Genomic DNA, 23,664 nt, shown 5'->3' on the forward strand with positions numbered 1-23,664 from the left:
CTCAGTGATGAAATGTAGGGTGCAGCACATACAGTTCGTTTTATCTATAGCTCCTGTCAAACAGACAGACAGGATTATATTACTCCTGAAAAATGGTCCTGGTTGTTGCAGTAGATCTCTTAACACTCAGGAAAAGCATCCATTTTCTGACAAATATAAATGTGAATCTTGAGTAGAAATGTGTGCCAGCCAGAAAGTTACTGCCACTTCTGTGTCTCCAAGAATCATCAGCTTCAGACAAAAGAGTCTTCCGTGTCTTTCTAGGTGACTTTGCAGAATTTAATCAGGGTGCTGCCTCATACTCTGCACAGCACTGGGCAGCACTGCTCTCTCAGTAGTGGCATATGTTTAGCATTAAATGCATATGACCAACTTAATGAGACAGATTGAGGTGAGATAAGATTGAGGTGAACGGGAAATACTGCTGAGACAAGCAAATCAGAATAACGCTGCGCTCCTCTTTCCCTCCTACTAAAGCCAGTGTCTCTCATCACACCACAAACTTTATCACCTCGCACATATTCATTCATGCTGTCCTTTAATCTGTGTGTGTGTGTGTGTGTGTGTGTGTGTGTGTGTACAAACTCCTCTTATAATGGATCAGTCTCATATGGAGAGAGTTTTTTGAATCTCACTGTGCTCTTTATTTTATGGAGAGGTGGTACATAATCACTGACACTTTAATGACCATGACTAAGGTTTTAATCAGCAAAAAGAAAATACTGTTTCAAGGAGAAACCCATTTCACAAGATGTAAACACTCTTGGTGATGTGTCATGCACTTCTGGGTCCATTTTACTGTGGCAAAGCGGAGATGGTGTGTCCTACCTAGTGTTTATTCATCAACAAAAATGGAATAGCTCAACATTTTATTCTCTTTATTGCAGAGATTTAAATGAGAAGATCAGTACCACTCTAATGTCTGTGCAATAAATATGAAGCTACAGCGAAGAAGTGGTTAGCTAGCGTAGCATAGCATAAAAACTGGAAGTAGGGGTAAATTGCTAGCCTCAACCTGACGTGGCAGAAGGTCTGTTACACACAACCATCTGAGAAGTCATGGTTAACTGTTTGGAAAAAGGCAGGGACTTTCAGAATACTTGGAGGAGATTGGATGAACTATCTGTTTGTCACTGCTATCACAGACCCAGTCGCGAGAAGAGCGGAAACATCTTTTCCATCAAGAAAAGCCTTGAGTGTCATTGACTTGACTTTACTCTTCTTTCAATGCAGAAATACTCTCCAGTTCGGACATAACTAAAGCTACTACAGTATACGCTAACCTCTGAAGGAGCCACCATTGCTGTTTTGAATGAACAGTCGCCACTTTGTGTCATAATACACACCTAAACACAGCCATAGCTACTAGTAGCTCCTACATCACACTGATTGGGCCAAACCACTGTTGGTGCCATCACAAATGCATTACTTGAAGCCTGACAGACTGATTTTTGTGTGATCTTGATATATCACGAGATCTGCTGCCGTGCACAGTTAAGCTAGCCTGCCTCGTCCAGAGTTACCCAAACAGACTTGAAAAACAGTAAGTGGTAGTTTTATGGGGAATTTCCAGGGATTATTTCTTGGCAAACAGCGGCACAGTAACATTTCCAGGGATGTAAGTCATTGCACTCGGCCAAGAAAGAGTTAAAATAGTAGCACTGATTTATAACTCCCTGTAAAACCACAACTTGTGCTTTCTACATTTCTTTTCATATACAGATTAAATAAGACCCAACTAGTTAATAAGTTAGCTTTAGAAGTGGTGGTTGGCAGAGGCCCCGTTTTAAGTCTTTATGCTAAGCTAAGCTTAGCTAATCACCTCCTGCACTGAGCTTCATACTTAATGCAAAGACATGGGAGGGGTTAACATATTGTCATAGAAGAGTTCAGATGATATCCTACAAAAATGCACACTCAGCAGTTGATATGATATCTTATGAATTAGCACCCCATGAATGACGTTACATCCTTAATGCAAAGTAAGGTAATAAACATCCAATTACGGAAGTTGGGTTTAGGAAAAGAAACATGGTAAGGGCATACCTTAAAATGACTCAGAGTTCACATGGCTCCAAACACACGTCTCTAGGAGAAAGTCCACATTTTTGTGACCCATCCACCACCCCAACCTGCCTCCTTTCAAGACCGCTCAGGACCGCTCCTCCTGACAGCTCATCGGTCACATGATCGCAGTCTTTATGTACAAATTTGGGTGCATTACTTTTCATAGGAAAATATACAGTTTATGAGAACAGCCTGGAGTGGCAGCAATCTAATCAATTACCTATTTTTCAAGAACACAAATAAAAATATTTCCCCAAATCTTGAGCTACCCCTTTGAAAATAAAAATGGTTCCACTGAAACTTAAATACTAAATGTTAGGTTTTTATATCTTTTTTTTTATTTATTTAAGAAAAGGATATTTTTTGTTGAGCCAACAATTTAACAACAGTTTTGCAGTAAATACCCTCAAAAGTGGCAGAGAGACCAATTTTAATCAACAGTAACCTTAGACCAAAGTGATATCAAGCAAATGTGGAATTTGATAAAGTTGCGTGATCACACACATATAACACATACGCCTCACAGCTCAATGATCACACTTTAAAGCTATATATAAGCTCATACAGCCACCTTTTATTGAAGCAACACATTGGTGGGATGAAAAGCAGAAAATGTAGAAACAATGAACAAACCAGGTTGAGGTAACGCTGGATCCACCACAAAAATAAATTAGCCACATTCAACCACACAATAATGCACTGACTGCATTAATCATGACATATTATCAGGACATACCAGCACAGACATACCAAATGGTGGAATGTTCTTATAGCTATCCTAATAAAGGAGGTGTCCCCTTTTAGGTTATGGCAAAACTCGCAGTATGCCACAGGATTTGTTCCGTGCTGGAGTAGGTAAAGTATGAGCACTTCTGTGGCTTCAAAGGCCTTGTTTAACCTTAACCTAATGGCCTTGTCTGTCTGCCTTTATAGCTAATTATGGCTGGTCTGTTTGTGTTTCATAAAGTCTAAACCCTGCTGATACAGTCTCTTACATGACAGAAAAGTCAATTCTAGTCCAACAGCAGCAGAAACAGAGCTCATGGTGAGATGATGAGAAAAGAGAGAGGTTTCAGAGCTCTCATAGATGCTATCAGCTGCAGCTCTTTATCTGCCTTTTGCAGCACTCCCTTGTCTCCTCTTCTCACACTCCCTCCCTCTGTATAAAGCCTCTTTTTTTTTGCTTTAACAACTCTGCACTCCTAGAGACCACAGCTAGAGAGAGGCAGCCTGTTAGGTGGTTAGAAATTATTACTTGTTTTGCAGAATGACCTTGTGGCACTTGATTTTAAAGATTCAGCTCCCCTGAGAACAGTAACAAAAAGAGTCATCCATGCTCTGTGTGTAACACCAGCCTGCTCCTCTGCTTCCCCTCAGACCAGTTTAACTCACCCTTCCTGACCTCTTTCACCTTGGGATGAATCTCAAACCTCAGTCCTCTGTACAGGATTCATTGCATCTTACTGTCCCATAAACACACTGTGATGTGAAAACAGTCTGTTCGCCCTTTTCAGGGGCAGAGCAGTCACAGTAGATTGACAGAATAACACAAGATGCAAGGAATCATATGAGGGAGAGTTTTGAGATTCATGTCAGGTGCTTTTCCTGCATTTTGTCTGAGTGACTCTCTCTCTTGTGTGTGGCTCTGTGCAGATGAGTTTAGTCCGTACATGGGCAGGAGGACGTCCAGCTCTCTGTCTCTGACCAATGGATTAGCATCTCCCAGGGTAGAACCCTCCGGATCTCAGTCTGCACCTCAGAGGAAGAGGCTCCTGAAGGCACCTAGCCTCGCCGAGCTGGACAGCTCTGACTCTGACGTCAGTATGACTTTGTGTGTCTGTGCACTTGTGTGTAGGGGGTGGATTTTTGGAAATTACATCTCACATGTGCAGAGCTAATAATGATTGATGTGTTTGTATATTCCATACATTCAGGATGAGATCTTTGGCCGCAAGTCAGCCAGCAGCTCCAGTGTGGCTACATCTTTGATGGATGATACATCTCCAGAGTGTGCTCTGGGGAAGAAAAGTGAGTCAGGAATTATTTCTACATCCCTGTTGTAGCCCAGTGGCCTCCTCAGCTAAACCATTTACTGACACTGATCAATGAGTTTTAATCTTAAAGCTACGCTAGCAATGTTTTCTTAGAAATTTTCCTTTATTGTTGCTGTTTATTATCAAAAGTTCTTGAGCTTTGAATTAACCAATCAACAGAATGTTTCCAGTTAATCAGCCTCCTTTTCTCTCTTTCACCTCTCTTTCCTCTATGAACACCAGCTCCACCCATGTTCCTGCCCATCTCTTCCTCTATGAACACCAGCTCCACCCATGTTCCTGCCCATCTCTTCTACACCCCAGCCAGAGAGGCGTCAGACCCCCCAGAGGAGACACTCCATTGAGAAGGAAACCCCGACCACTGTCCGACTGTTTCAACCTCCCTCCAAACAGAGCTCCAAATCTCTGGTGGGTCAGACATTTTTTGACATACTGAATCTACTCGGTAAATAAAATGTACCATGAAACAATACTGTACTTAGTTCATGGGACATGCTGACAAAAAAGGGGGCAGGATAAAGGCTTTAGAATTTAAAAACTGTTTATAAGAACAGTAGCATTTAATAAACAAACAGCAAATAAAGTGTGGAAGTATTGGAGCATATTACTGTGCGCTCTCTGGGGAAAGTTTTAACCAGCCCTGGCAACAGATCCTGACCAGTAACTTAATAAGCAAGACAAAAAGATGGAACATTGGGATCTTTACAGAGAAGCAAATGCGAAGGGATTGAAACTAAAAACTCACTGTCACTTCTCATATCCTTTTATTTGTGTGACGTGTGTCTTCCTGGATTTCTTCCCTCTGCTTTTTCCTTCACCAAATCTTCTGTGTGTGCTCACATTATTTCCTTGTGTGACTTTATCAAACTGCAGCAAGCTTCTCTCATTCAGGTTGGGACGATATCTTCATATCGTCCCTGGAACCCCCTCCTCCTCCTCCTCCGCCCTTCTCCCTCCACTCTCCACCCCTTGCAGAGCTCCCACCCTGTGGAGGCATTTGTGTTGGCGCTGATGAAGGCAGTTTTTGCTCTGTGCAGGGCTCTTTACATCAGAGGAAGAGAGTCTGCCAAGGTTTGCCAGTCTGCCTCAGTCCGTGCTGGCATAATAACTGTAGCTGCCTGTCCTCTCCTAATGCTTCCTGCTTCACTAAAGATCATTCACCTATAGAGCAGGCTGCTGCCATTCTAGACTGAGAGCAAACTGCATTTTACCTGAGGTGTAACGTCGTAGCTAGTGATCAATATCATTTAATTAACAGTCATTCACTTCACTGCTTTGGATAACATGTTAACACAAGTAGGTAGCACCAGCTAAGATTCATTTGAACAAATAATTTATTTGCTGATGGTGGGATGCATTTATAATAAAATGTCTGTTTTGACCTCCATATTTTTGATTTATTAGTGGCACCATAGATATAAAGACACTGTTTAGGAAAGATATAAAAAAAAATTTAAGGTTGTCTGATGCTTTCTCCTTACTCACCTCTGGTTCAGGTCACAAAGCAGCATGCTGCCAGCTGCAGGAGTCATGAGATCAGCAGGAGTTAGAGTGCATTCATTTGTACAGCAGTGGTCAGTCAGTGAATCACTGTGTGTGACTGTTTAAGAGGCTTTCAACAGGATGCCATGCCCAGCAGACATACATATCAATAACATTAATGCTTTTTCAACCCAGGTCAGAATAATGATCAGTATCACCTGAACACTTTGGGTGTACATTGGTGGCACCAGAGATGGGCAAAAATACATCAAAATTTATTTTGATACAAAACACCCCTTGAATAAATATATCAAAATAAAATACATGTAATTTGTATTTTCAAATGAATAAATATATCAAAATAAAATACATGTAATTTGTATTTTCAAATATAGAAAATACTTTTTTTTCTTTTTCTTTTTAGCAGCGACCCGCAGCTCTATAGGTCACTCTGTCGGTTGGTTGGTTGGTTGGTCGGTCATTCCACAAAGTCCTTGACCAAAAATGCTCAAAATTTGCATACTGCAACTGGAGACCATGAGTAACTATACCAGAAAGAATGCCCATGATTCTTCCATAGGTGGTGCTATACTAACTGATTCAAATCTTTTTGTGAATAACTCAAAAAGTCCTTGGAGTCCTTGGTCCTTTGGAGCCCTGTGTTCAACTTTTTTCAAATGAAAAAGAGAAAAAAAGCTAGGGACATGTAGGCTACCCTAAAATATTATTCATTGATTCAGATTTAGATTCAGACAACTTTACTGATCCCATGTGAGGCAATTCATTTGTAGCATAAGCACACTCATCCCAAGCATCAACCACAACAACAACAACATACAATTTCCTATGTTATGCACAGTCCAGTAAAACAGACCACTAGGTCATTGAAGGGCACATTGAATGGTTTAAAAAGTTTAAAAAAACATATAGATTAAAAAAAAAAAAAAAAAAAAAAAATGTACGTATAAAAAAAAATATGTATTTTAATACAAGTAATAGAAATACTGCCCATCCCTGGGTGGCACTGTGATCTAAAACCATAGACTGTATAGAAAAAAATGGATGTCGCCATCATAATGTCACCCATTGTTTTGTCATCTCCCACTCTGAAGCCTTGAGTTTGGCATTTTGGCTGTCACAATCTTTTTTTTTTTCCTGTGGAGCCAGAGATGACCATATTTGGATGAAAGGGTGGAGCTAACCTTAACGCTAGCTGCTAGTTTAGTTATCACGGTGCATTTACAGCCATGGTTAACTGTGATAATACTATTGCTATTGCTAATTTTCTCGAGCAAAAAACAGGCTTAAAACCTAAAAAATAAAATGTAAAATGTTTTTTAGTACAATTAAATGCTAAACAAGACTTTTGTAGGCGACCTAAATGTTACAGTCACTTTTCATAAACTGAAAACAGCTAGCTCATGGCTACGCCTACAGTCTGTGAATCTGGGGTTATGCCTTGTTTATGTAACATGACATACGACGTCACCATCAGCCTCATCAAAGTACTCCAGTTCAAACTCCCAGAGCCTTCAAACAGAAAGAAAACACAAGCTTCATCTTTACTGTTCCTCTCTACCTCATTACAGACAGATGGGTGTGACATGAGCAGATATATGTTCAAGTGTAGTGTTGTTTGTGTGTCAGTAACTCACTGCACTCTCAGTGTGCTTTTGCGCTCCTCCACTAGCAGCTCAGTCATAACTTCAGCTGTCACCTCAGAGGGGAGCTTGTTTCTCTCCAAAGCTTCAGTCACCAGTGTGAGATAAACAAATACACAAGAGATCACTTGCCTTTATGTTTAAATACAAGACACAATGTAGCAGACTTTACCTGTTATTGTATATTGATGTAGACTTGAAACTATAGTGGATCTTACTTGAGCTGTAGGTCTGCAGTGCCTGCTCATATATGGGTGTGTCAAACGACATCTGTGAAGGAAATAATGTCACTCATTAGTTTGTTTTTCAGAGGTTTAAATCCATATGAAAATGTTTACAGTCTAAAACCCTCTCACACAACCTGATGGGTCTGTAGATGCCTCGGCTTCCTTCAATAAACTCCATGGATATTTTGTTGCTGTATGGGAAAATACAGTGTGTGTTCAGGCTGAAGAGTGTGTGAAGTCTGCAGAGAGGTTCTTTGCAATCTACTGTATATTCTGCTCTGTATTGGCCTTTTTTTCCTTTGTTTCACCAATGTTTCTCTTCATGTTTAATTACAATAAACTACATACTGCACTACAACTTGCCACAGTCATGCCAACATACAATCTAAAGCACAGTGTCTATCCAAAAAAAAGAAAAGAAAGAAAAAACACACTTGACACAGCTATAGCTTTCACTTGTCACCTTTTTGGAAGAAGTTTGTTCAAAAGGATGTACCTAATTACAGAAAACGTGTAATGGGAGAAAAAAATAATTAAATCATGGTGGAACACTCCTTTAATTGCCAAGTTTGTGAATAACTCTGCTGCCCTGGATCACCACTGCATAATGTCTTCCCATCACTCCTGTCGTTTATGCATCATGAACCCTCTCTGAGTCCACCCTCTTCTTCAGTGAACATTTTTATGACCCAAATGTACTCTGGAGCCACACAGGCTGCTCTGAAAGGTGCAGAGGGAGGGCTGTTTGTGTGCTGAATTATAAACACTGAGCCCAGTGTTGGATCTGCTCTGGCCACCACAGTTGCTCACTGTTCTGTGTCTGTCTTTACGTGTGTGTGTGTGTGTGTGTGTGTGTGTGTGTGTGCGCGCGTGTGCGCGTGCTGTTACAGGAGGAGTTCTGTTTCCCTGTGGAGTGTCTGTCTCTGACAGTGGAGGAGGTGATGCACATCAGACAGGTGCTGGTTAAGGCAGAGCTAGAGAAGTTCCAGCAGTACAAAGAAATCTACAACGCTATGAAGAAGGGAAAGGTATTTTCTTTGTGTGCGACACATGTTGCCTTTATCGTGTACAGTAAAACACACGAGTAGATGCAGTTGTTACGAAATGAGTTGGGCTGTACCATTCTTATAGGTGAAGTGAGTAAGATTTAGGGGGGTGTGATGGCATCTAGCGGTGAATTGCAGATTGAAACAAGCTATAACTTCTCCCACTGAGAATTTCTGTAATGTTCATTGATTAGGAGGTTTTTACCAGGAGCTGAATTATCTGCAGAGGTCTCTTTCCCTTCCAAAACAAAAAGACCAAGTGATTAAAACTAGTTAAAACACTGCATAAAGAAGTTTCATGTTACAGATAAGTGTAACTCCAACACTGCTCATTGCAGATGGGCTTATAACTACGGTGGCCTAGAGTCTAAGGTAACAAAAACACAACAATTTGTATTTTCAGGTGATTATACACTAAAGAAAACATACTTATTATATTGTATTTCTGGCAATATATCCCGCTACATCTTGCCCACAGGACCTTTAACTTCACCACAAGGGAAAGAGCACATATTTCTTAATGTTTGCATGATATCTTGTTTTTTCTAACATGGTCTTAATGTCTTTTATTGCAGCTCTGCTTCTGTTGTCGAACCAAAAGGTTTTCCTTCTTCACTTGGTCCTACATTTGCCAGTTTTGCAAAAAGTAAAACATCTTTTATCTTTTGCATTTTAAATTAAACCTGTTCAGAAGGAAGTGTTACTGTGTTCACTCATCACTTCCTCTGTTTGCTCTCTCTTCTCCCCTCACAGGCCTGTGTGTGCACAGTGCTGCAAAAAGGTTAGTCAAATTGAGTAAATCATTTCTCCAAACAGCTGCCCGTGCAGCATTAAATCCTGCTGTTATTTGTTCTCATCAGTCAGCTGACAGAAATGTGTTGCCATTCAAAAAGTTGAACTTTAAATTAGAGAGTATAATGTATAATTATGACATTTCATGATAAGTGCTGAAGTAATTTAATGAAGATTTTAAGTCCTTACATAAACAAAAAATGGTACCCAAAAAATGTATGCCTGTTATATTTCATCCATAGTCTCTCTCAGTAATCATTACACTTCTAATTTACATCTACGTCTTCCCTCTCTAACAGATGCGGCTGCCGTCCAAACCTTATTCCAGCTTGCCCATCTACTCCATTGGCTCGACCAACACTCTCCCCAGGGAGAGGTTGAGTGCCATGAGTGCTGTAGGACAAGGACTCTCTGTGGCCGGAGAGCCGGGGCCATCAGCAGTGGGAGGGGCCCAGGCGCCCCCTGCTTTGAAAGTAGAAACAACAGGAGCATCTAAAGGAGCTGGAAAAGCCTCTGGAGCAGCAGCTGCTGCTAAATCTGACAAGTCCTCTGGTAGTCCACGGCGCCACAGCATTCAGAAGACCATGTCCAAGTAAGAGCTTTGAACACAATTATTATGTCCTAATGTGACACAAATTCTCCTGTTGACAGTTTGTATGATACTGCAACGATGGCCCCTAAGATCAGAGCTAAAATATTACATTTTAAAAAATGAACTTCAGTTCAAAAAGTCCTGCAAATTCTAAAACATGTGCAGAGGCTGAAAAAACATGCTCATGATCCAGAATGCAGAAAATACTAAAACACAAATAGAAGACAAAAAGGCCTTCAATCATAGTAGTTGCTGCTGAAACATCCAGCTACATCTTTGCACTGTCACTGTGACACCTAGTGGCCGAATCTTTATNTCCTACACGGTTCATACTACATTATTGAAAAAAGCCTTAAATGAAAGCTGAGAGTCTGCACTTTAAGCAGGTATTCATTGTTTCATTTAAAACCCATTGTGGTGGTGTACAGAGCCAAAATGACGACAACTGTATCATTGTCCAAATAATTATGGACCTGACTGTACATCTTTGCACTGTCACTGTGACACCTAGTGGCCGAATCTTTATTTCACCTCAGTACATTTCTGTTGTTTGGGTTTTATATGTGCTACATTTCCCAATTGTGATTGCATTTTCCTTATTGTTTGTCTTTATTGCTCTGGAGATCTGGTATTTGTATACATGGATTTGGAGCACATATTGCATGTCTTTGTTTTGTCCTGGGAAATTTATTATTATTATTATTTCTTAAAATTCTGGAATTATTTATTTTTTATTAAAATTAAAAGTGTTGATTCATCCAAATTTCCAAAAAAGACAAATGTATTTTCTCAACCCTAGTAGTGTCAAACTATTCACATAGTTTTGGTTTGACGTGCACAGCTTTTGAGACATCTGTCTCTAAAAATGATACCTCCACACTGGAGTGTTGGTAATAAATCGAACAGCAGCATTTCTCTTCTGAAACAGTGTACTTACTCTTGAAGGAACATTTCACCTGCAAACTTACCGTTTGTATATCAGTTGCTTACAGCCTGTTATCTTGAATTTGTGATAAAAAAAACTGTTTTTCTCACATGCCTCCCTGGCAAATGGAGAATCCAAAAAAGACAAACCTTCTTCATGAATTGAAGTCACTGCGGACAACATTTAACAACAGCAAAATATATCAAAACATCCATTTACAAACTCTCACAGAACTCATGCAGTGTAATCCAGGTCGCATTTATCCAGTCGTATGCTCACTACTTCACACACACATGCATTTTTGCTAAGATGTTACAATATAAAACACTATGCCTGTGAGTAGCGTGCCCTAAACTTGCTTGCACACCACTGTGCCATGCATGAGACTGTTTGTACTGACATGTTTTATATTATAAGGTTTGAGCTTGAATGCATGTGTTGGGGAAGTACTGAGCATACGACTGGATAAATGAGACTTGAATTATACTGTACCAATTATATGAGAGCTTGTAAACAGATGTTTTGATATAGTTTTGCTGCTGTTAAACATAGTCCCCTAGACTTCAATTCATGAAGACGTCTAACTTTTTTTGGGTTCTCTGTTCGATATGGAGGCATGCAAGAAAAACAAAGTTTTCTTCACGAATTTAACGTTACATGGGGTGAGTAATTGTTGTGCAAATGGTCGATTTGCAGGTGAAGTATTGATTTAATAATACTCAAACCTTCCTGCATTCAACAATCATTGTAGTAAACATAAAAAATGAGATTCCATTTACCTTGTATTACAGTAATAATGATATTAATGACTTAATGCATAGCAAAAAAGTATGTAGATTCCACAACATCAAAAATAAAACCAGATAAAATAATTAAGAACATGTACAACAACATCAAGACATCAGTAAATGAAAAAATACGGTCAAACCTCAAAACCTGAACAAATGGAAATAAAACAATTAACATAACTAGATAAAACAATATGTAAGTGAGAAAATATGTTGTTGGTTTTTTTTGTTTGTTTGTTTGTTTTAATTACGGTGACCACCCACCGATTAGGTTACCCATGATCACATACCCGGGGTAGTTTGAACAGTCAGTCAAAGTAAACCAAACTGTAATAACAAAAACAACAGTGTTCTCTGATCGTGTTCATGCTAAGATGTTCTCTTGTTTCTGTCCCATGTAGGTTTTCAAAGCACGGCTCTTTAAAGTCTCATGAAGAACTGGAGCTTCCCTCAGAGCTGACGGAGGACTGGGCCACCATGGAGGTGTGTGTGGACTGCAAGAAGTTCATCTCTGACATAATCGCCTCCAGCAAGCACAGCCTGTCGCTGGCCACCAAGAGAGCTCGACTAAAACGCAAGACCCAGTCCTTCTACTTGTCCTCCCCTAAAGGAAGAGAGGAGTACCGCCCCTCTGAACGAACAATCAAGGAGGTCTAAAACTTTTTATCTCTCTCTCTCTCTCTCTGGCTGCTTCCAGCTCCTATGGCACAATTATAAAGACTCAGCACTGGATATGATTTTACTGTACATGTATACTTCAGTCAGATAAAGCTGTCAGATTGGCTGATATGAACCTCAGTGGTGGACAGTGTGGTGTTTGTTGCTGTGTCCTGATCATCGTGTACAGCTCCTTCAGATGAGCGCATACTGTAGATCTGCCAATTTTTTTTACCATATCATAGATGATCCTTTAATCCCTGGCCGCAGACTTTTGAGTAAAGAGACGAGAAGTGTTGTGATGAGAAATGGCAATGTGTCAAAGTGGAATGACCTCCCTTCCTATGATGGCACAACAGCGTGGTCCAATCCAACTCACATTCAAATCAATAAGCACAAGACAGAAGGACTGATGTGTGTTTGGCTTCCTCAGGCACTGGCACTGCAGAAGACACGAGGCCTGCAGAGAGTGACACTCAAGAAAATACGGGATATTAAACTGTACATTTTGTATGGGTTTTCATTTAGTTTTTTACACGCGTCTGTACGGTAAATGATTGTTCGATGAAGTCACCCTCAGTTTTGTTTTGCTGATGATGCTTAATGAGACTTTCCCCCACTTTCGTCTTTACAAAGCATACTTCATAGCATGCTCCTGTTTTTGAGGAATCAGGAAAAGTTTCCACACATCTTTTTTTTTTTGATCACATGTAGAAAACATTCTGTTTTCATACAGATTTTGTGCCAAATAACAGCATCTTTCTAATCTATATGTTAGCCATGGGAAAAGTAATTTCCCCCGATTTATGTTTGCAGAAGTCTGGCAACAAAACGATGACACAAACTGTGAGAGCCATACTCATTTAAGCCCAAGAAAATGTGGTATAAAATCTTGATATTTCAAAAATTCAAGTCTGAATAGTCCACACTGCTCAGTTTTTTTAGTTTAACACTCAACTAATCTGCTTCATCGGGATTGTGTGGGCAAGAGCTGATCAGATTTGATTTTAGTTTTGCACTTCCATAAAGTAATGAGACTTGTATGATACAGAGTATAAAAAGAACGGTGACTTGGTTAATTGAAGCTGAGATATTGTGTCCCTTATATGTTTGTGTCTCTTTGTCCATTAGTCCCTATATGGACCAAGTTTAAGGGGACAGTTCACCCCAAAATCAAAAATACATATTTTCTACTCATGAACAAGAGGCTTGTGCTCGTGATAGCACAAAATGTAAACATTAATGGTGTCCTCTTCAGCCACAACAACAAGGTCTGTGGATTAACTTGAGTAACCAGCTCATTATTTCTGGAAGAGAAGTCAGACATCTCTATGGCCGATATCTCCAACACTCAGTAACTCACACCAAACAATCTTACCAAACATTACAGGTAAGAGGAAAGAGCTGTCTTTTTTTTGATGAACTGTCCCTTTAAACACTGCCATAACCTACATTTCCCATGATGCAACTCCATAGCATCTTAATGGTTAAAACATTTACTGTTAAATACCCACATCTCTCATACTCCACAACCAAAGCTGGTAACAGAGGTCTTCTGTTATAAATTCATCTCACTCGGGATAGAGCCAAAATAACCCTGATGACATCATCAGAGGAGGAGCTCCCCCCAGAGCCACAAAAGACAACTATTTTCACAGGCTCAGTGGTTCTCCTCATAATGAGTGAACTGATCTTCATGTGTCAAATCTGTGAAGTGCCCCTACAAACAAACACTCCCATAACTGCCAATTCAAACGTTGCTAAATCCTGATTGGTGCTAGAAAGTACATGACATCATTTGTTTCCCATTAAGCCTCTTCTACTTCAAACAAGTGAGCTAAACAAAAAAACCCAGAAATCTCTCATGTAAAATAACCAAACCTACTCTAACTTTGGCTGAAAATGTTGCACTGATGTTAGACCCCATCACAAAATAATAAGGAAATTGAAAAAATATATATTTTTAGGGCCTTTTAAGCACATTTTCAAACCACACGTTCATGTTGTGTGTTTATTTGAGACTTACTTAGACTACTCAGATGTGCAGAGAAGCAGGTATAGACACAGTCTTACCTGCAGTATCATGTGTAGTCTTGCCTTCAAATAATTTACAAAAAATATCTGCATATTTTTGCAATTTTAAATGTACCTTTGCGTTGATATATATTTCTTTCTTCTTTCATAACATGAAGTTCCTGGCTTGTATTTATGTTGTGTATGCATTAGTCATAATAAAACACCTCATGTTAATGTGTTTGTGCAGATGCACAGCTCATGAAACCCAGTTCACTGTCCAGGCAGCAGACACACACACTGTCCTGCTGTGCAACACATACTGTAAGTCTTAACATGATGCCTTTATGATTTCCCTCCATCATTCAGAGTCTCATTGGCAGGAAGACATGTCTAATGACTTGTGGCCTGGATGTTTATTTTGTTCTTCATCACATTCCTCATCTTCCTCCTTAAGATATTTCTGCCTTAAGAATTGCCTTTTATGATCACGCTCATACGTTGAACAGTCATCTACTGTAACTGTACATACTTTGTTTCTAATGATTTGTTTGTAGGTCAGGTGTGTGTTGCCTCGATGATATCTTGCCAGTGAGACTGTTGTAGATCTGTGTCTCTGAGAGGGAAACTAACCCAGTACAGTGTGTTCACGGGAGGAGTGGGAAGTCCACAGAAGAAACCTCACAGTGTGACAGCATCGTGCATGTACTATGGTGTAGCTTTTACCCTCAGTCTCTATTACCTTTAACCTGTAACTTCTTGCAGAGAGTGCAACAAATGATGACTACAACAATAAACTGTAATGCAATACCTGAGCAAGGCATCTGTATCTTCCTTGTTTTGCATTTAAAATATTCAAAAACATTAATGTTTATGCCTCCATGCCGTGGCTGGAGGCATTATGATTTCAAGTTTCCCGTCCATCCCAGTCTTGTGAGCACCATATCTCAAGAGAACCTTGAGGAATTTCTTTGAATTTGATACAAATGTTCACTTGGACTCAACAACGAACTGATTACATTTTGGTGGTCTTAAGTCAATTGGTCAAGCTCACTGTGACCTTGTCTGTCTGACTTGTGAACAAGATATCTGAAGAACACCTTGAGGGATTTTTTCTAAATTTGGCACAAACATCCACTTGGACTTAATGATGAACTGATCAGAATTTGGTGGTCAAAGGTCACTGGGACCTTGCGTCCATCTTATTCTTGTGAACACAATATCTCAAGAAAGCCTTGAGGGAATTTCCTCAAATTTGGCACTGACATCCACTTGGACTTCAGAATGAACTGATTAGAATTTGGTCCTCAAAGGTCAAGGTCACTGTGACCCTACAAAACATGTTTTTGGCCATAAAGCAAGAACTGATATGTTGATTATGACCGAATTTCACATGAATGTCTAAAATGATGACGTTTTAAATCCGAAAGGTCAAAGGTCAACTTCCCCATGACATCATGATGCTCTGCAAAAACACTTATCTGGCCATTATGTCATATCTTAGGAACAGAAGGGGAGACATTTGGTCAGATACTTAATTTGTGACACTTATCTTGAATGTCCACCATGAAACATTGTTGATTGTATAGATCTTCTGGGATACCACGAGGAAGTTGTGTGTGAAGTATCCATGTTTTCACAGACGTGCATATAAACTGTGACTGCAACTTGACTGGTTCGCAGAGGCATACAACTGCAAGGCGGTAATTCTAGTTGTTTTTCCTGGAATCAGGGCTGTAATCACCTTTACAACAAGGGGGAGGAGCATTTTTAATTGAATTCAATGACAATTTTGGGGGAAATTTAGCTTTATTCAGTTTTTTTACCAGTTTACATCACCAGCTCCATTTGTTTTGGAGAGGATGAGACCTCTGCAGATAATTTGGCTCATGGTAAAAAACCTCCTGAACAATGAACACTGCAAAAATTCTAGCTGGGAGAAGTGTTAGCTGGTTGCAATGTGCAATTCACCGCCATCATCATCTCCCTAAATCTTACACACTTCACCTTTAAAGAAGTATACATCTGCTCTCAGGGAGGTCCATTACCACCTACAGGCTTTACTCTTCTTTCCCTCATCCTACTCCCAAATTGTGTTTTTTTCTCTGACATATTTTGTTTTACTGCACCCTCAGGTGGTGGATGACTGCTACAACATCCTGATGGAGTACAGCTTCTCCAAACAGGGCCATACCTGTTAAAGGGAAAATGACCTTCCTAAATGTCTGACATGTCATTCATTTAAAATTGTAACTGTAACTTGTACTTTGTCTCAGACAGGTGTAGAAAATCTGAGTTCAACATTTAATTTTAAGATAAGCATACGCAAATGGCCAAGAATTAAATAAATAAATAATGATAGTGGATTTTTTGAGGCAGATACCAGTAATGATATTTGAGAGTTCTGGGAGTATGCTTAATATCCCTCCCCCATTCTCAATTTCTCCATCTTTTTGTCTCTGTTATTAAGTTACTGGACAGGATATGTGGCCAGGGCTGGTTAAACATTGCCAGGCTACACTGTCCTCAGAGAGCCCACAGTAATATGTTTCATCACTGTTCCACTATAAGATTTTATCTGATTACCACTGCTATTTTCTGTTTGTTGTTTGTTAATTAGATGCTTCTGTTCTTATAAACAGTATTGAAATGACAAAATCCTCATCCTGCCCCTTATTTTCATGGTACATTTTATCTACTGAGTGGATTCAGTATGTGAAAAGATGTCTGACTCACACTCAGATTGGAGCTCTCTTTGGAGAGAGGTTGAAACAGTCAGACAGTGGTCGGGGTTTCCTTCTCAATGGAGTGTCTCCTCTGGGGGGTCTGACGCCTCTCTGGCTGGGGTGTAGAAGAGATGGGCAGGAACATGGGTGGAGCTGGTGTTCATAGAGGCAGAAGAGAGAAAAGGGGGCTGATTGACTGGAAATATTCTGTTGATTGGTTAATTCAAAGCTCAAGAAGGTTTGATCACAAAGACAAGAAAAATTTCTAAGAAATCATGGATGGCGAAGCTGTTAGATTAAAACTCATCAATCTCTGTCACAGTATAGTTTAGTTGGGGAGACGACTGAGCTGTGACAGGGATGTAGAAATAATCCCTGACTCACTTTTTCCCAGAGCACACTCTGAGGATGTATCATCCATCAAAGACGTAGCAACACTGGAGCTGCTGGCTGATCTGCAGCCAAAAATCTCATCCTGAATGTGTGGAATATACAAACACATCAATCATTATTTGCTCAACATATGCAAGTTTGATTTCTAAAAAACCCTCCCACACACACACACAAACACACAAGTTCATACTGACATCCAATCGTCCAAAAATCATCCACATGAGCTCATTGTCTCAACAGGAGTTCTGTTTTTGCTGCTGGACCAGGACTAATTTTACACAGACAAACCAGCCATAATTTTACACTCAACCTGTGTCTGCAAGCTTCAGGATTCAAATACGTAAAAAGAGGATAGTTTGCAGCCGGGGACGCAGACAGACAAGGTAGTTAGGTGAAGGTAAACTTGGGCTTCCAAGCCGCAGCTCATACTTAACCGACTGTAGTCCTTTGAAAAATGTCTTTTTAAAAAGAAAAAACATTTTATTTATTGAGCTATACTGACTCATTTATAAATTAAAATTTACATTTATTTATATATGTATGAATGTATTTAAGGATTTATTTCTCAGGCTAATTAATCAATTAATTTATTAATTTAACATTGTCTTAAATAGTCTGTTGTACCATGTTAGTTCAACACAGTGTTGATGTTTACTGTCACCAGATATTTCTTCCAGTGAGTTGATATGGTAGGAGTATATTTTACCACAGTTCACCACTTTAGCAGTTGGACAGCTCAGCTCTTGTCAAAGGCCGGGCACATGGATTTCTGAATGGGCATAACAGGCACTGGCTCAGGGGCCCAAAGTGTCAGGGCCCACCTGGCCTTCACCTGCAAAACATCACACAAATTAAAATATACTGATCGAGAAGAGATTCAAAATGACCACACAGAGAAACAAAAAGACCACAAAGAGATGCAAAGGAACTGCAAAGAGACACAAAATAACTACATAAAGAGACAAACAAACCACAAAGAGATACAAAATGACCAGAAAGAGACACAAAACCACAAACAGATGATTAACAACGACAAAGACACACAAAATAACAAAAAAAGAGGCTTCACACAAAGTCTGCTGTGTGTTTTACGTGGGAGTGGTGGTGGGGCCTTTTGCATCATTTTGCCAGGGGCCCATTGTCTCATAATCTGCCCTGCTAATTATAGCTTATTTAAATTCATATCCTGTTGGGGCTATCTGATTTTTTGTTTGTTTGTTTGTTTGTTTGTTTGGGTTTTTTACACTTTTCTACACTGTGAAGTGATTTAAGCTCATCATTATAGTCTATATTATCATTATTATTACTATAATTAATTAATTAATTTATTATTATTATTATTATTATTATGCTGTAACTTAGTCTTGGCCTTACAATACTCTCAATCATTTCCCCAATGAAGAGTAACCTGTAATATAAATAAATAAATCCAGCAGGAAATACAGCTGTTATTGTCATGTTCTTGCTCTCTCAATAAAGTTGCGTGGGAAAAAAAATGTGTTACCATAGTGATATGTAAACTCGTCGGCTAACCTTAGCTGTTTAATATTGTTCCTAAGGATAAAGTATTACTTACGAAAGAAACAGAAGTAAGTGACTGTTACTGCTGATATTTTCTTTTTTCCCCATGAAAACTGCTAACCGGAATGTTAGCTAGCACATGCTAAAGTTAGCTAGCACCATGCTACACTATCGAGGGACTCAAAGCGAATCTTACGACACAAGTAGCTTATCGGTAAAAGTACGTCACGTTGTCGCTAGTACTGGGATAACACCACTGGTAGTAAAGGTATGTAATGAAAAATGTATTGACTAAACTGAATCTAACTTACCTTGCTTAATAAACTCATTGGAACTTTATGATAACAACTCTGTCTCTCCACAGGATGTCTTTATCCCGGATTCAGAGTCTGAGACTGGCAGCTGTAGTGGAGGACTGTTCAGACCAGTTGGACATACTGGAACATACCCTGACAGTCAAGATCGGCAGGCAGCGAGGCACTGTAGAGGCACAGGTGACTTCAGTGTGTTTATTACCTGTACATGTTCACAATCCAGAAGAACATCTGTCAAACAGCTGTCAGCTGATAATGATGTGAATGTTTTTATGACAGATTATTCTCACTTCATGATCTTACTGGAAAAATGTATCGACTGAAATTATGTATTAATTTACTGTGTGTGTGTGTGTGTGTGTGTGTGTGTGTGTGTTTAGGAGAAAGCCAGGCTGACCAAGCTTAGGGACGACTGGTGAGTAGTACAGACAAGCGGACAGAAAAACATGATGTTGCATTTTTGTCTTACTAAACTGGTCTCTGTGTCTCTCTGCAGCCAGTATGTCTCGCAGCAGGTTTCCAAGCTGCATTTGGAGCTGGAGGAGAAGCAGAGTGTCAGCTCTCTGCAGCAGTTGTTGGAGAGGGAGGAGCAGAAGAAGACGGCTGAGAACATGAGAAGGTTCAACAGTGCATCATTTGGAAACAACACTAATAATACTAATCAATATAAGAATACAGAGCCAGAAAAGATTTTGTAGACATGATGCTGTTTTTATTTTTGAGAGACAAGGAGTGTTTGGAAAGGAGGAAGTCTGTGTTGTATCAGTAATGTGTGTCTCCCCACCCAGAGAGGCAAAGAGAGAGCTGGAGCGAAGAAAACAAACTCTAAAGAGACAGCAAGAGGAGATCCAACAGAAAACTGGAAAACTGAAGGTGAGAAAGTGAGAGCAGATCCAAACACCAAAACTGTCGGCGTGAATGGCTGTTAGGGTTGAGTAAAAAAATCTTGTGGGTGATAACATGTTAGTCTGCAAGTCAGTGAATAATCTAGGGTGTCCATTGCCTCTTCAGGACATGCAACAGCTGGCCAAAGAGCTGAAGGATCAGCTCAATGAGTCATCAGAAATCGCCAACAAGAAGTGTGTGGAGAATAAAATTGAGCTACAGCTCCAGCAGACACAAAGGGAGACCAGCCGGGTTGAAAAGCTGCTGGAGGAGGAGCTTGAGGTGAGATCTTGAGATCTGCCACCAGAAAGAGATGTTTCAGAGTGATCCTCCATCAGAGTGTAGACACGACCTCTGCCCTGCTCTCTCTTACCTTTCCATCCAAAATTGGAGGATACGTACCTCCCTCACCTTTGTCTTAAATTAGCTGATGAGCAGTGTTCCTACATTTTTCTCAGACTTACACAAATAAATATTGTCGAAATCATGCTTCCTGTTGTCCCCTTTTCTCTCAGCTGCTGAAAAAACAGCTGAAGGAGGAGAGGAGAGTTCACGAGGAGTCACAGAAATTCCTGCAAAAGAAACACGAGGTGGGTACAGCAACATCACTAAAGGTCCTGTGTGTAAGATTTAGGGGGATATATTGGCAGAAATGGAATTTAATACAATAAGTATGTCTTCCTTAGTGTTTAATCACCTGAAAATAATCATTTTTGTTTTCGTTTTGTTTTGTTCTCATTAGAATGAGCTACGTAGGGATCGGGTCCTCTTTTATGGAGACCACAATATTGCCATGTTTCTACAGTAGCCCAGAGCAGACAAACCAATCACTGGCTCCAGATAAAGCCATCCACATTTTTGCGTCGGCCACCGCAGTTAGAAGCCCATCTGCAACAAGCAGTGTTCGTGTTACACTGATTTGTAACATGAAACTGTTTAATTCAGTGTTTTTACCATTTTAAATGTTTTGGAGGGGAAGGGACCTCTGCGGATAATTCAGCTCCTGGTAAAAAACCTCCTGAACATCTGGATCTTAAGTTATAAGAGAAAAAAGGTGAGTATACATTAGCATGTGCTAGGCTAGCAGCTCGTCTCCGAAGAGCCAAACTGCTTCAGAGATGCACTGATTTGTAACGTGAAACTGCTTTATGCAGTGTTTTAACCGGTTTAAATCACCTCTGCAGATAATTCAACTCATGGTTAAAAAAAAAAAAGAACACTGAAGAAATTCTAAGCAGGAGAGGTTTTAGCTGGTTGCAATCTGCAATTCACCACTAGATGCCACCAAATCCCCCTAATCTTACACACTTCACCTTTAACAACAGACTCTTGTTATTACAATTATTATGCGATTGCTGTAAGATGAGTTTAAACACCAAAATCATGATGCTGTACTCTCAGGAGCTGAGGTTTAAAGTCTCACCTATGGTTTAGTAAGAACCCACCGTGTCCTTTAGAAATCACCTCAATACCACTACAGGTCAGTGTACCTGAGGCTGAAGTTAAACTTGTTGCACAGCAGCTGTGCATTTATCAAACTGCTAAAACTGTGAGGACCTGAACTTGAGTGAAAGATTAACTGAACAAACTTAAGAATAAAATCTATTTATCAAATCTTACTACTTGAAATACTCAGTGTAATCGGAGATTTCTGCAGATCAACTAATGTGAACTAAATCTTATCTTCAGTAAGAACCCTTAAAAGGCATTATATCTGCTAAGAAACTGAAGAGGCCAACTCATAGCTATTACCTCAGAGTTGTTTATTAATTATTGTGCCAACACAAGTCTAGGAACTGCAAGGAGGATATGTAATAAATGTGTCAGTAAAGTCTGGTCTTATGAGCATGTGCTCATTTTCACAGAGCAGTGCAGCAGTTATATTTACAAGTTAGCTTAACCTTTTTTCAATCATATTCGTATTGACAGTAACTGCCACTTGTGGTTTCCTTACTGGCAGAGCATGAGCTTGAGGTTTCAGCAGATGCATCAGAGGCCAAGAAGCATGTCAGAACAGGGGATGTTATTAATGAGTAGCAGAGAGCAGGTGCAGCAGACCAGCAGTTTTCTGGAAGTTTGTTCCAGATATATGGTACATACAAACTGAATGCTGCTTCTTCAGTTACTCTTTAAGTTGTAGGTCATGTTTAGCACCAGCACCTAAGCTTTTGTTTTTGTTACTGTCAATAAAACTGTTGCTCTTGTTGCTTCAGGAGTTGCAGCAGCAGCTGCAGCAGTGGCAGCAGCGCACAAAGCAGATGCTGCAAGAGAAGGAGCAGCAGCTTAACAATGTGTGCTGCAAAAGAACACTGATTTTGGACAGACTGATGGAGAAGAGGAGACAGGTGAGTAGCTCCTAACGCTGAACATGGCACAGTGAAGAGCTGCTGATGCTCACTATTAGATGAACATTAATGAATGCTGAACTGTGTTCAGTTCATGGAGATGGAACAGGTGGTGATGGAGGACAGGGAGGAGCAGGAGAAGCTGCGTCAACAGCAGGCAGAGGCCAGAGCTGCTACCAAGGTAACAACATCCAATCAGAATTCAGATCCATGCTTTACTATCATGCACTATCAGATCAATCGGTCTAATTATTTACTGTACAGATCCCTATTTCTGACCTGTTCCTGTGACCTTTGACCCTACAGCTGCAGGCCTGGTGGAGGGGCTGCATGGTCCGCCGGGGCCTCGGCAGTTTTAAAAAAGCAGAGGAAGACAAGAAAGGGAAGAAGAAGAAGGAAGGAAAGAAAAAGAAGAAGAAATGAGTTTTCTCTGACACTCCAGTGAGACATTGAAATGTCTATAATTCAAAAATAATAGACGGTAATTTCTGTTTTTTTTTTGTTCTTTATTTAAAATATGTTTTTGTCTTTTTCAAACACAGTATGCAACAACAAAAAAAGAAAAATTCAACTCATACAATATTTTTGAAAACAAAAGATGTGCACTGTGTGAAGGTTAACATAGAGCATATCAACACCATTTAATAAATAAAGATAAAAGCAGACACACTAGTTGCATGTTCATTCAAAGTCCTCTTATACCATATTTTATGTACAATATGAATGCAAGAAATCTAAATGAGTTCCAGCAATTAAGACTACTAAGTAGTCTACAGTTAATGACCATAGGCCTTACATGTTAACAAAAGTCAACACCTTTACCACTACATGATAAGGATTTCAGTCAGACTCACAGTATTTTAACACTGTTTGTCTTTGCAATCACATATATATATATACAGTTCATGAGTAGATAAAATAAATCCTACAGCCAGTTGTCTTTCTTAAATTAGCATATCAGACCACTGGACATCAACTACACAAAGATTACATCATCATGGAGAGATGAATCATAAAAGAAAAGGCACACCCATATATAAAATGAATGTAGTAAAATTTCCATCTGCTCCCAATTTTATGTCCTCATGTCTGACAGAGGAGAAGAAGAACCGGTATTGCAAAACAGGATACGTCTTTACTGATCATATTCATCATATTTAAGATTAAGATTTGTTT

The 23,664-nt window shown here is 39.7% G+C and overlaps 2 protein-coding genes across 4 annotated transcripts in view; both read left to right on the top strand.

Annotated features, from left to right (window-relative positions):
* Positions 1-15,109, top strand: part of spire1b (spire-type actin nucleation factor 1b) — a 58,234-nt gene extending 43,125 nt beyond the window's left edge. For both annotated transcript variants that reach the window (XM_050047550.1, XM_050047552.1), the window contains 8 exons: positions 3,721-3,884; positions 4,002-4,095; positions 4,387-4,529; positions 8,382-8,519; positions 9,113-9,183; positions 9,291-9,318; positions 9,629-9,921; positions 12,036-15,109. In XM_050047550.1, coding sequence (XP_049903507.1) covers positions 3,721-3,884; positions 4,002-4,095; positions 4,387-4,529; positions 8,382-8,519; positions 9,113-9,183; positions 9,291-9,318; positions 9,629-9,921; positions 12,036-12,291 — 1,187 coding nt within the window. In that variant the 3' untranslated portion in view covers positions 12,292-15,109. The remainder of the gene's footprint in view (positions 1-3,720; positions 3,885-4,001; positions 4,096-4,386; positions 4,530-8,381; positions 8,520-9,112; positions 9,184-9,290; positions 9,319-9,628; positions 9,922-12,035) is intronic.
* Positions 15,110-18,909: 3,800 nt separating this feature from the next.
* Positions 18,910-22,929, top strand: iqcg (IQ motif containing G). Of its 2 annotated transcripts, none has more exons than XM_050047554.1 (10): positions 18,910-19,012; positions 19,309-19,438; positions 19,639-19,673; positions 19,755-19,877; positions 20,047-20,131; positions 20,270-20,425; positions 20,659-20,733; positions 22,357-22,488; positions 22,580-22,669; positions 22,795-22,929. In XM_050047554.1, exons 2-10 carry the CDS (start codon positions 19,310-19,312, stop codon positions 22,909-22,911), a joined length of 942 nt encoding a protein of 313 aa, XP_049903511.1. In that variant the 5' UTR covers positions 18,910-19,012; position 19,309; the 3' UTR covers positions 22,912-22,929. The 2 variants fall into 2 exon arrangements, with proteins under 2 accessions (XP_049903511.1, XP_049903510.1); XM_050047553.1 differs by having other exon boundaries at positions 18,929-19,212.
* The last annotated feature ends 735 nt before the right edge of the window (positions 22,930-23,664 follow it).

The sequence above is a fragment of the Epinephelus moara genome, chromosome 6 (assembly GCF_006386435.1).
Source record: "Epinephelus moara isolate mb chromosome 6, YSFRI_EMoa_1.0, whole genome shotgun sequence".
Classification (NCBI taxonomy): Eukaryota; Metazoa; Chordata; class Actinopteri; order Perciformes; family Serranidae; genus Epinephelus; species Epinephelus moara.